At 47.3% G+C, this 12,482-nt stretch overlaps 2 protein-coding genes across 5 annotated transcripts in view; both read right to left on the reverse strand.

Annotated features, from left to right (window-relative positions):
• Positions 1-4,900, reverse strand: part of USP49 (ubiquitin specific peptidase 49) — a 69,306-nt gene extending 64,406 nt beyond the window's left edge. Inside the window, exon 1 of the mRNA XM_027525335.1 lies at positions 4,817-4,900. The gene's annotated coding sequence lies outside the window, so the exon portion shown is untranslated. The remainder of the gene's footprint in view (positions 1-4,816) is intronic.
• The window catches only part of MED20 (mediator complex subunit 20), a 45,217-nt gene that overhangs the window by 31,384 nt on the left and 1,351 nt on the right, over positions 1-12,482 (reverse strand). For 2 of the 4 annotated variants that reach the window (XM_027525344.1, XM_027525345.1), the window contains exons 2-4: positions 11,071-11,225; positions 6,518-6,771; positions 4,817-5,008 (exon numbers count right to left, since the gene is read on the reverse strand). In XM_027525344.1, the coding sequence (XP_027381145.1) occupies positions 4,817-5,008; positions 6,518-6,771; positions 11,071-11,225 (601 nt within the window). Of the gene's footprint in view, positions 1-2,204; positions 2,290-3,032; positions 5,009-6,517; positions 6,772-11,070; positions 11,226-12,482 lie in introns of those variants that run through there. The other 2 variants (XM_027525346.1, XM_027525347.1) reach the window with 2 other exon arrangements.

Genomic DNA, 12,482 nt, shown 5'->3' on the forward strand with positions numbered 1-12,482 from the left:
GAAAACTCAGTCTGTGCCATCTGATGCAGCAGGGCTGTAGTGGTAAATAAAACAGAGACCACAAGAGAATTAGGGATCTTTGCCCTCAGAGTTCCAAGAATCTTTTCAACTCACTAATTTCATTTCAGAGGCGACGAACTATTTCTCGCCTCATCGATCACACCATCCTGAAAAATGAAAATACATTCATGAAGCCAGATGCCATTACAACAGGGTAATCTTCAGACCCCATGGGCTGAGTCACATGAAGAGTAACTCCTGGGCCACAAAGTGGGCTATAAAGATGCTCCTGACATAATTCCTCCTACTCATTTCTAAGAGGTTGTGTGTACATAGGGAAAAGAGGAGAAGCAGGAACCTACAAGAGAGAAAAGAGCAGGGACACAGTGCAGCTTCCCAGAACCTGACTGAAAGGCCGAAAGGACTATAAAAAATGAAGGAGGGATAACCGTGGAGGGGATGGACCTGAGATGAAGGTCCGAAAGGCAGGGATGGTCTCGTGTGTGGTAAGTCACCTGGATGTATCTCACACCGAAAGGCAGGGGAAGGTCTCGTGTGTGGTAAGTCACCTGGATGTATCTCACACCTGCTTTATCTTCGCCTTCCTGTTCTTTCCTCTCAGGATGCTCTCCTTTTAGAGATTCTTTTTTTTTGGATCACAGATCTTTGAGATACTTTAATGAACCCTATAAATCCTATTCCCAGAGAACTGCAATTATCCACAAAGCTGTGTCCACTTTCGAGGCATCTGAGGCTTCCTGAGGCTCCCTCAGGGGTTGAGAACCTGCAGTAGGGTTAGAACCATAGTCTGATCATACTCCAGCACCAACTAGTGATCAATTCCCTCATTAAGCACCAGACTGTGTCCACAATCTGGGAGGGAAGGAACGGGTAGGTTTTGATTTTTGTCTCAGAGGTAGTGACAAAAGTGAAACAGGGAAGAGACTTGACCTAGATGAGGTCAAGTCAAGCCTTCATGATCGCTGGAGGGATGGTGTAAAGTTATGGGTACTGAATGACAGTCAAACTGTGTGACCTCAAGGGTCCCTTGTAACCCAAGAGACTGATCTTGGAATGCTCCACACAATGGCAGAAACGCACCTTGGGGGGAGTTTTAAGTCTTAACTTTTGACACCTAGAGGACACACTTAAGTGGGAATTTCTAACCACTCCCCTCACCTTTGGAGGCACAGGTGACCCACTCCAGTACTCTTGCCTGGAAAATCCCATGCATGGAGGAGCCTGGTGGGCTGCAGTCCACGGGGTCGCTGAGAGTCGGACACGACTAAGCGACTTCACTTTCACGCATTGGAGAAGGAAATGGCAACCCACTCCAGTACTCCTGCCTGGAAAATCCCATGGATGGAGGAGCCTGGTGGGCTGCCGTCTATGGGGTCAGACACGACTGACGCAACTTAGCAGCAGTAGCAGCCCCTCACCTTCTAGGATTTGGGAAGAAAATTTCTCACTACCCCTCTCATCCTGAAACTTTAGGAATGAACACTGGATACAGTGGGCTGGGACAGACCTTGCAGTAGGGAGGAGTGATCAATCCCTGGGTATTCCTTCAGTGACGCAGTGACACTCACACACAGCGTGGGGGACATGGGATGACTTGGTCCTTCAAGACCAAAGAAAAGCAAGCAAGCAGGAAGCAGCATGGCAACAGGGGGGACAGAGAGTCAGAAGAGCACAGGAGAGACGGGGGCGAACACAGCACAGGAGCACAGGGCAGGAACCATCAAGGGATACAAGCAGCGGATGACACACAGGAGAACACAGCATTTCCCCAAATTCTAACATCCGCCTTCCTCCTCCAGAGTCTGCCTCTTGTAAGCATCAGCTGTAGTATAACTTACTAGTTCCCTTTAAGAAGACTCTTTCTAAAAAACTTATTTATCCTCATCATATAAGGCAAAAGTGCCAGTTATATTTCTAATATATATTAGAATAAGGCATAAGTATTAAAATAAAAATCCCACAGTCCACTTAAAATCACCTGGCCCCACAGAGGTCCAGGTGCTACTCTTTGACACATGCTGGGAGCCATGAGTCCTGAGTCTGAAGTTTTGGTCCTGACTCCAGCCTCACCTCTCGGCATGACCCCCCATCTTATAGTGAAGGAGAACCAGGTAAATCTCAATGCTGTCCTGCATGGCTCCAACAGGTCAGCGGATTTCTCTGTGACTGGCAAAGGTACCCACCAAGGTGACGTGTTAGCAGGATCCTAGAAGCATCCTGGTTTCTGCTCTTTTGGGGTTAGATACAGATGGTGACGGGGTAAGGCATCTGGGAAAAAAGGAGGGAGGGACAAGAAGGCAGTCTGGTGTGGGAGGAATGTCAGACTTGAACCCAAAATACTGCACGCCCACTTTCTAGCTGAGGGTAAGTTTTTTTTAAATTTTAAAATGAGGCTAACCACGCCCCCTTTCCCTTATTCAAAAGCTTCTCAACTTTCACTCAACCTCATCTCTCAAAAATTATATGCCAACAATACTAAACTAACTCTTGAAAGTCCCATTCAGACGTACATACAGAGGGTGGATGACATTTGGCCTTTCCCACTAGTTATCAGTTCAGTTTTGGCAACTTTGCTGGTGGAGTCAAATTAAGAGATGTATTGCATTACTTGCCTTTTTTTTAGTAATAAGCTTTCTTTAACTGACACAAAGGACAAAGATGGACAAAAGTACGTGAGGTGGCAACTCTTACAGATTGATCTGGTGTTCACTGGACTTAAATCTGGTCAAATGTATGCTCAAAATAAGGGAAAAGAACAAAAGCCAAGACTTTCGGGAAATTTATGAGCCAAGACTGTATCTAAAAGACACAGTTAGGGAGTTAGTAATAGGAATCCCTCCTTATAAGCATAAATCTAGAGTCATATTTACCACGTTCGATTTCTGTTTATTTTCAGGAACACATTATGCTCAAAATGCTATCTCATCTCATAAAAGATTTAAAGCAGTCTACAGCAAAATACAAACAGGTAAGTCTGGACAAAGCCAAAATAAATCAGAAGGCCAAAAACATTTTAAAAAATCTATGTATTTTATTATGTATAAATTAATATCTAAAACACATCTCCATTTTAAAATGTAAAAAAAAAAAAAAAAAAAAACGAAGAAACAAACGAAGCCAGGGGAAGGTGAGAACAAAAAACACGGATGACAGATTCTACAGTCAGAAAGTCAAACTGAGCTTCCTACAGCCAAAGTTAAAAGGGAAACGTGACCACTAGCTGATTCTTGTCACAGAGGCTTAGATCTGAGCACTGAGATCTGAAAACGGTTTCTCTTTCTGGGTTTTCGATGAGAGACAGATCCTAGGACAACCCACAGTACATACATGAACTCGCTTCCTAAGACCAGCTCTGACTGTGACCTCAGGGTTAGCTGGACTGAGCATCTCTGCAGCAGGAGGGCGGTGGGCAGGTGACGGAGGTCAAATGAGCAGCTTGGAGGCTCCCATGAGATGAGGAGTAAGAGCTCAGGACACCATGAAGCGCAGTGTGAGCCCCAGGTCAACTGTTTAACCCTGAGCTCTGGGCACACGAGAAGTGGAGAGGTCTTGATGCTGAGACTGACTCAAGGGGTGCAGAAGTGATGTCCCCATGTGAATAATCCAGCTAAAATGGCTCTGACATCAGCCCCATCCCAGTCCAACTCAGAAACAAATGGCTTACTTACAGGGGTGCTCTTTGCAAAACAGCAAGAACAGTCTTGGGCACGTCCATTGAGCTCCCTGGAGCAGAGGCTACTAACTGGGCCCCCACATCCATTTTCTCCTTCACCTTTCAGTCACAGAACCCCTGGCATTTTAACTGGGCACATGACCACCCAAATAAGAGGCTCTCTGTCCCAGAGCTCCTCTCAGCCAGGGGTAGCCAGAGTGACTGGAGCAACTCCAGGTCATGGCCTTTATAAAAGAAAACTGTTCTCTCTCTCTTACCCCAGGGGAACTGGACATGTAGCTGATGATGCTCTAAGTCGCCCAAGGACAACACCCCAGGGGTGGCTGGACAACAAGCTCAAAGGAAACCAAGTTCCTGATGACCTTGTGGCGTTAAGACTGCCCTGGGCTATCTGATTACCTCTGTACTATTACAGAAGAGAAAAATAAACTTCTAAGAGCCTCTGTACTTTAGGTTCTCCTTATAGCCACTCAGCCTGTGCTTTAGTATCATTCCCTACAGAATGGAAAGATGGCCAGAGGGGAGACTTCAAAGGACTCAGGCAACACCCTAGAAAACTGAACTCACGATTTACCTCAGCAAACAGATTAGAAAATGACAGCCATCAAATAAGCTTGGCCTCCTGCTTCTTCCCCAGGAAAGGCCCAGCCACATTCTCTGAGCGAAGCGCAAACGCAACACACAGCCTGTCCACTGTGCGCCTGGACCAAATCCTCAGGAGCTGCTAACACAGACTGCCTTCCCACCGACACTCAGCAGGGACACCCCCATCCGACCATCTCCCCTAAAGCAGGGGAGCTCCAGACGTCTCCGCCCTGGATAATCACTGTTCCTGAGGACAGGCCAAGCCCAGCAAGACGGGGGCTGAAACAGCTGTGGTGGGGGAGGCGCAGGAGGGACTGTGTGTGAGGCTCAGTGGAGGGGAGTCCAGCGCCCCAGAACAAAGCCACAGCTGGGAACTAGACAGGGAAGGACACCTTCCCGTCTGCCCAGGATTTCCAGGGTCCAGAGGCCTGAGGGTGCAGGGCCTGCTCCTTCTGTGGAGTCCCGCCCCCCCCACCCCCCGGTGACAGAGCTCAGCCCAGCAGCTGCCAGTTGCTAACGAATCCCCGCCACCGGCACCTGCTGCTGCTTGCGGATCTTGTTGAAGAGTTCCATGTACTGGACCATGGTGTCTGCTGGGCTGTAGACAGCGTCGTGTCTGTTCCCAAACACTGCGGGCGCCCCTGGGGTGTGGCTGCCTAGAAAGCTCTGCAGGAACTCCAGCAACAGGCTCCAGCAGTCGCTAGCTACCACACAGGGGCCATACTCCACCTGCGGACCAAGAGAAGGGAGATGGAGGGTGAGTGAGAGCAAGGACAGGTCGTTTGCCCTCTGCATCCATCTTCCCCAACCCGGAGACCACGACACACACCTTCCAACCCAGAGCTGCCCCGCAGGAAATATCCAGATCAAACACCAGGAATTTGAAACCCTCAGCATTGTACCCTTTAAGCTCAAACATTCTCATCTTGGGATTATCAACTCACAGCCCTATGCACAAGACCCAGAGGCATAGCTTGGTCCCTTCAAATTATTTCTGAACTTTATAGTCCCAGCTATGATGGGTGTAGATTCATGGACAGCTCGGGAAAATTCTATGAGAGAAAACGAAGAGCAGGAGAAAGAGTCTGCGAGTGTGTGTGAGTTGGGGGAATTGACAAGAGGGCAAAAAGATATATAGGCCCGTAAGTCACTTCAAGACCAACCATTACTCCCAAGGTAGATACAACCTGGGCTCTGACACTAAGAAATAATTTCCCAACTCATGTGACAGGGGCTGAAGGATACAGATCTTAGGCTTGCTCATTCTCCTCTCCCAGTTTTTCACTGGAGAGGTGGCAGGGGAAATTACTAGCAACTACAAGGAGAAATAAGTAAAGAAACTTCTGGGTGTGTTTGTGTTGCAAAGTTGAAAACGTGGAGGATAAACAGGAGTTTCCCGTGGGTCTTGGAAAATTCTCTGTGTGTTATGAATGAAAAGAGTCAGGACATCTTAGCTCGAGATCTCTGGAGTGTCACAGTAGTCATGACCACTAACGCCCTTTTCTCCTCCTGTGCTGCTTTTGAGGACTTACCTATCCCCAGGTCTCCACATTTTAATTCCCTCCTTAAATGCTAATCCTGCAGGAGGTATCACAGTCCCCAAAGTCAGCAGTGCTCTCTGCCCTGAACTCCGAGAGCAATCTGTGCTTCCTTTATGGCATTTCTTACAGACTAACTTCAAAAACAGCTTGCATGTTTGGGCCTGGCTCTCATTATTAAGTCATAAACGTTCAAAAGGAAGGCCCTGCAGTTTACTTATTCTTTTCTTTTTTAAAATCTCACACAGTGCTGGGACTGTGTTAGATGGTGCAGACTCTCACTGGTCCCAAAGCCAGCTACTGTCACACTCCATCTTTGTCATTTTCAATATATGTCAGATGAAATCGTCACACATACCACGAAAGAAAGTGGACAGCATGTCAAAGAGAAGAACACGTCTTTGCTTCAAAACTTTGAATATGTAATAGTTCACCTGCCCCTCCTTGACTATCCCTCCTCTTCTCCAGCAAGCCAGCCTTCCTAAGCTTTCCTGCTGTGAATCCAGCTCCCCATTCCCATCCTGGTCTGCTAGAGCGTCCCTAAGTGATTAAAGAAAGGGTAAAAAATGCAGGGCAAGGAAGTGTAGCTGCTCTGCAGACAGCAATCAGGGAGGCAGACACATCTGCCTGCATTCAGGGTCGCGGGAATCTGCAGAGCCAGGCCCTTCACCACATCTGCTCTAGTCCACCGAGGACTTACCTCCACGGAGATGCCTCGGGCACTGGGCCCCATTGTGACCGTGCCCACCTTCACTAGGAAGTCACAGTATTGGTAACGGGTGCCCCGGGTCTCGATCTTGCTGGCCTTGGCACTCTGGAAAAAGCCCTTGAGTTTCACCATGAGCACGTCAAAGTTGGTGTCGGCAACAAGGCAAGGGCCATTCTCAAAGAGGGCGAAGCAGCTCAAAGGGTACTCAGAATTGTGCATCACATACATCAGCTTCCCGGCCTGACCTGCAAGGGATGGAGATCCTGCTCAGCGACAAGACCTTCCTCAGCACATCCCGGAGTAGAGGCCAAAGTGCTGAATGGGGCCAGGAGGCAATCCAGCATCGCCCCAGCAGTCCTGGAGGGCGGTGGAGGCAAGGCCCTCACCAACAGCCTTTTCCAGAGAAGACCAGCAGCCAGGCAGCATGTGGCAGAACCCACCTAATCTACAGAAAAAGGTGATGGGTACACTGGAACTTTTGACGGTCCAGATAATGGTTTAATTCACTTTTTTCCCTAGCTTTTATATTTGTTTCTGATAGTTGGGAGTAAGTTTTGCGCCCCATTATTTGTAGTCAGCCCTGCATTTCTGCGTTGTTATGCCTTTTGGTGTTTAGCGTCTATTTTCTTCTCTCTTGCTCTTTTTTCTTTTAGCCACACCATACAGTATCGGGAATTTCCCTGGCCAGGGACCAAACCTGCACCCTTGCAGCAGAAGCACAGAATCTTAATCACTGGACCACCAGGGAAGTCCCTGGTTTAACTTTAAGTTGAGTGATGGGCTCACAGATAGATGATTAAAGATGATGACTAATAACTCACACAAGATTTACATACGGTCTTCTGTATAGTCATATATTACGTAACAAGGAAAATAAAAGTAACAGCTTTTGAGCACACCACACGAAGCAGCTGCTCTCTTTTTTGCCCATCACTCCCTTCCTTGGCGTCCGCCCTCTTTGAAACAGGAAGTGGCCCCACAGAAGCAGCATGGGGGAGAATCTGAACACGAGGCTGGACGGGAGGCCAGAGCCTTGTCTTCTGTGCCCAAGTTTAGACTTCATCCTGAAGGCAATGGGAGGGGGGCTTTGGAGAATTTTAAGACATCTAGCTGACTCAGGAAGCAAGCAGTACAACCACAGCAGAAAGAACTTGGGATCTAGATCAGAAGATCCAGTTTTAAATCCCAGCTCACTGGTTCCAGTTCCTGAGAAGTGAGTTTTCCAAGTCCTTAAACTAGCCCCAACACTGTGCTAGGGCTGAAAAGGCATGTAAGTAGAGGACTTAACCCCTGGCCTCAAGAAGCTGACAATCTCACTGATGACTGTCATTGTCCTTCCCTGATAGCTCAGTTGGTAAAGAATCCGCCTGCAATGCGGGAGACCCCTGTTCGATTCCTGGATTGGGAAGAGAAGGGATAGGCTACCCAATCCGGTATTCTTGGACTTCCCTTGTGGCCCAGCTGGTGAAGAATTTGCCTGCAATGCAGGAGACCTGGGTTCAATCCCTGGGCTGGGAAGATCACCTGGAGAAAGGAACAACTCCCCACTCCAGTATTCCAGCCTGGAGAATTCCATGAACTGTATAGTCCATGGGGTTGCAAAGAGTCGGACAGGACTGAGCGACTTTCACTCTCATTGAAGATAGGTGGAAAACTTTTTAGAAGACCATGAAACCAAAGTGTTTGCCTGATGATAGACCAGAAGTCTTTGGAGTGAAGGAAAGACTTCAGGGAAGGAAGTGGTCAAAGTGGCAAGAGTCAGCTGGAAGAACCTTCATGGAAAAAACAGGACCTGAAGTAGGGTACAAAGAGAGGGTAGGATTCAGGCAGGGATGAGAGCGTGGCAATCGGGTAAGTGCAGAGACAAGTGCGGGCGGCGTGGCCTCTGCAGGCTGCCACTGTGCTGCCACTGCCTGATCTCCAGCGGCTCCGCACCAACCTCGCCACACACCCTCCCAACTGCCCGCTGCGTAGTCACACCTTTCACCTGGGAAGACCAGTCCAAACATTTTAATCCTCCAATAAAGACATCCGAAGCTGACCTGTCATTCTGTTCTCATGCAGACTCACTTGATTACATACTTAATTCACATTACGGGAGTCTGGAAGTGTTTTTACTCTCTCGAAAAAGTTCCGAAAAGCTTTTGGTCCCTGACCAGCCAGCACCCACATCACTACCTGGGAATCTGTTACAAATGTATATTCTCCACCCTACCCCACACCCACTGGGTCAGAAACTCTGTGGGGGTGGGGAGGAGAGGGGAACCCATCCATCTGTGTGGTAACAAGCCTTCCCTCTAGGTGATGCTAAAGCCAGAAGTGTGAGAACTTCTGATTTAAAGGCACAGAGCCAGTAAGCGACAGAACTGGAACTCTAATCCAGGCGTCCTGACCTCCTTCCATCCTACCCCACTGCCCACCAAGAACCTGCTGTTTCTCCAATTAGACTGTAGCTCCTTGAAAGCAAAGGTCTGATCAGGAAAACAGAGACCAAGCCAGGGAGTGTCACAGAAGTAGTATGTCATCTTATATCTGTATACTGCTGCTGCTGCTGCTAAGTCACTTCAGTCGTGTCCGACTCTGTGTGATCCCATAGATGGCAGCCCACCAGGCTCCCCCATCCCTGGGATTCTCTAGGCAAGAACACTGGAGTGGGTTGCCATTTCCTTCTCCAATGCATGAAAGTGAAAAGTCAAAGTGAAGTCGCTCAGTCGTGTCCGACTCTTAGCGACCCCATGGACTGCAGCCCACCAGGCTCCTCCGTCCATGGGATTTTCCAGGCAAGAGTACTAGAGTGGGGTGCCATTGCCTTCTCCATATCTGTATACTAGTGTTCTGTTTTCCAAATGCTTTCATAACTGTTCTTTCTTTTAATTCTTATATTCTGCCTTTTGCAGGCAAAACAAACATTAACATTGCAATTGCACTGATCATGAAATTCAGTACAGCTCTTAAGCTACCATTTATTAGCTATTTATTCCACGACAACCTTGGTTCAAAGGGCTTTGTGTGTACTAACTTATTTAAGCGGAGAAGGCAATGGCACCCCACTCCAGTACTCTTGCCTGGAAAATCCCATGGACGGAGGAGCCTGGTAGGCTACAGTCCATGGGATCGCTAAGAGTTGGACACGACTGAGAAACTTCACTTTCACTTTTCACTTTCATGCACTGGAGAAAGAAATGGCAACCCACTCCAGTGTTCTTGCCTAGAGAATCCCAGGGATGGGGGAGCCTGGTGGGCTGCCATCTATGGGGTCGCACAGAGTCGGACACGACTGAAGTGACTTAGCGTATTGTAGCGTAGCATAACTTATTTAAGTAGGAGATAAATACTGGAATTATCTTCATTTTGCAGATAACTGTACTGGGAAGGGTGCAAAAACAGAGTCCACACAGGTAAGTTTCTTTAGAGGGGGTTTAATACAGGGAACGAAGTACAAGGGTTGGTAGAACTGAAAAATCAAATGGAATGGTGAGGTCACCCAAAGATTAGTAACACAGGGAGCCGCTGCCATCCCTAGGGCTGGAAGGAAAAAGGGCAGATGTGCTGTTCTGAGAGCCAGGAACAAGGGTTGCCTAACAGGAGGTAGAACCAAGGAAGAAACACAGCCACAGCCAGAGACACAGCCCAAGGCAGAAGGACAGGAAGAGAGGCTGTCTCTCTCCTCCTCTCTCCAATTTTTGCCAGTGCCTTTCACTGGCCAAAGGGAACTCAATGGGGGCCAGGCAAATGCAGTTCACAGGAGCAGGGCAGGGAATAAATCCCTGGGGAAAGAGGCAAGTGGCCTGCACAGGAACAGTCAGACTGCAGAATTACCTAAGGACGCAGTTAGTTGTGGCAGGCAGGACTCCGTAATCCGGGCCCATGGTTTAGGCTTATGCACTGTGCTGTGGAACCATCCAAAGTCAAGTTACTGAAGAGCCAAGACTAAAAGAACCCAGGTTCCCTAACTCCTATTCAGAGATCCTCTTTACCTCCCTACCACCACCAGCCACAATGCATCTCAATTTGAAATACATTTAAAACAAAAGTTAATTCATAAATCAAGGTTATGCTAAAGTGGTAGCCAAGGCCACTGGCTAGGTATGGGAAACAGGAAGCTTTTCTACAGAAAGTTCCCCAAACTCTAAAGCTCCAACAGAATCATTTACAAAGGCTTCCATGCTTAAAAGGAGACTTTTTCAAACTTTGGAGTGCATAAAGATCACCTGTGAAACTTACTATAATGTAGACTATGACTGATTACCAGTGAGTCTGTAAACTGGGCCAGGAACCTGCCCCTCTAACAAGCGATCCAGATGATTCTGAGGAAATTAGTGACCAACACTTTGAGAAGTGAAAAGTGCTTTAAAAGTGCAAAAAGACTACAACACAGGCCCAGACTAAGAGATGAAGGAAAAAATTAATGAATTCAGAAACACATATACCACCTAGCCAAGAGCACCACCCTCAGCAGAAGAGCAGAAAGATTCCAATGAATATGAATGTCTATTAACTCCAAACCAGGTTCCAGCCATCCCACAGGCCCATCTCTCACTGACCTTGGCTGCCCAGGGTAGAGGCAGCTGTGTGATAGGTCTCACAGTCCACACAAAATGTTCCTTGCTTCTCTGCTCCAAGCATCTCCAATTTCCGGGTGAGGAGCTCCACAGTCTGCTGGACGCTCTTGCCCTCAGCCACGGGCATCTGAGACACACTGGAAGGAAAAGGACAAAAATCATCAATGAGTCATTTACTTGCCTGCAGAATCAGCTCATCAAGGCCAGTATGTGCACAGACACCATCAACCCGAACCTTCTCATTTTAAAAAGGAAAAAGAGGCCCACAGTCTCTTGAAAACTCCACTAAGAACCAGAGCAGGTCTCAGGACACATACCAGTGCTTTGGACTTCCCATCTAGAGCACCTCTGTTTATGGAGTGTGGCAAGTATGCCAACGTTCAAGAGAAGATTTTAGGTGGCACACAGAGTGTTCAGTAACACAGAGTCATACAATGAGAAAGGGATTTCTTCTGCGTTTCTTTCAGTTTTGACTACATCAAGAAGAAAACCTCAACTTGGAATTATTATTCCAATTATTATTACTCTCTTTAACACTTTGCATGCAAGCTGTCCAGCACAGTAGCCACAAGCCACATTCGACTATTTACACTTAAACGAACAAAAAAATTAAAACCTCAACTCCTCAGCTGCAAAACCCACATTTCAAGGCTTGACAGCCACAAGTGGCCGGCAGCAGTGCTAATACAGAACATTTCCATCAAGGCAGAAAGTTTTAAGGATCCTGGGACCAAAGAGAAAGTAGGCCTCAAGTTTCTAATCCACGGACATGAAAGGCAACAGCATGTATATGAATTTAACCAAAACAATGAAACAAACAGTCATTTCCAAGATTTCCTTCTATGGTGAGGGAAACTGGCTCCCCCTTTACAGAGTGGCAGGAAACAATCACCAAGGACCAGCTATGTGCCAGGTGGTGCCCAAAGACCTTTCAATGAACTAACTCTTTGAATCCTCACATCAGCCCCATAAGATATACAATTATCTCTTTGTTACCAATGAGGAAAGAAAAGTACACAGGGGTTGAATAACTCGCACAAGGTCACAAAGCTTGGTGTGGTGTGGCCAAGAGTCAAAGCCAGGCAAGCTGGCTCCACGTCCATGCTCTTAACTCTACCAGAATGCTTCCCCAGAAATATAGTTGTCTGTTAAAATACTTTTAAGGAAAAGAAAGAGAATTAAAAGACATTAATAAATAATAGTTCAAGTGCTACATGGCTATTTAAAAATCTTAAGTAGAATCATATGTGGCTGAATGTTGGGGGACACTGCATTACTTTATGATCAACCAAAATCAACTAAATGAAGCTATAGTGTCCTACTGCTGCTAAAACTGTCTCTCAACTCCATCAGAAAAAGTACTAACAAGTAATGATGATGATGTGCCTTATTTT

The sequence above is a fragment of the Bos indicus x Bos taurus genome, chromosome 23, assembly GCF_003369695.1.
Source record: "Bos indicus x Bos taurus breed Angus x Brahman F1 hybrid chromosome 23, Bos_hybrid_MaternalHap_v2.0, whole genome shotgun sequence".
Taxonomy (NCBI): Eukaryota; Metazoa; Chordata; class Mammalia; order Artiodactyla; family Bovidae; genus Bos; species Bos indicus x Bos taurus.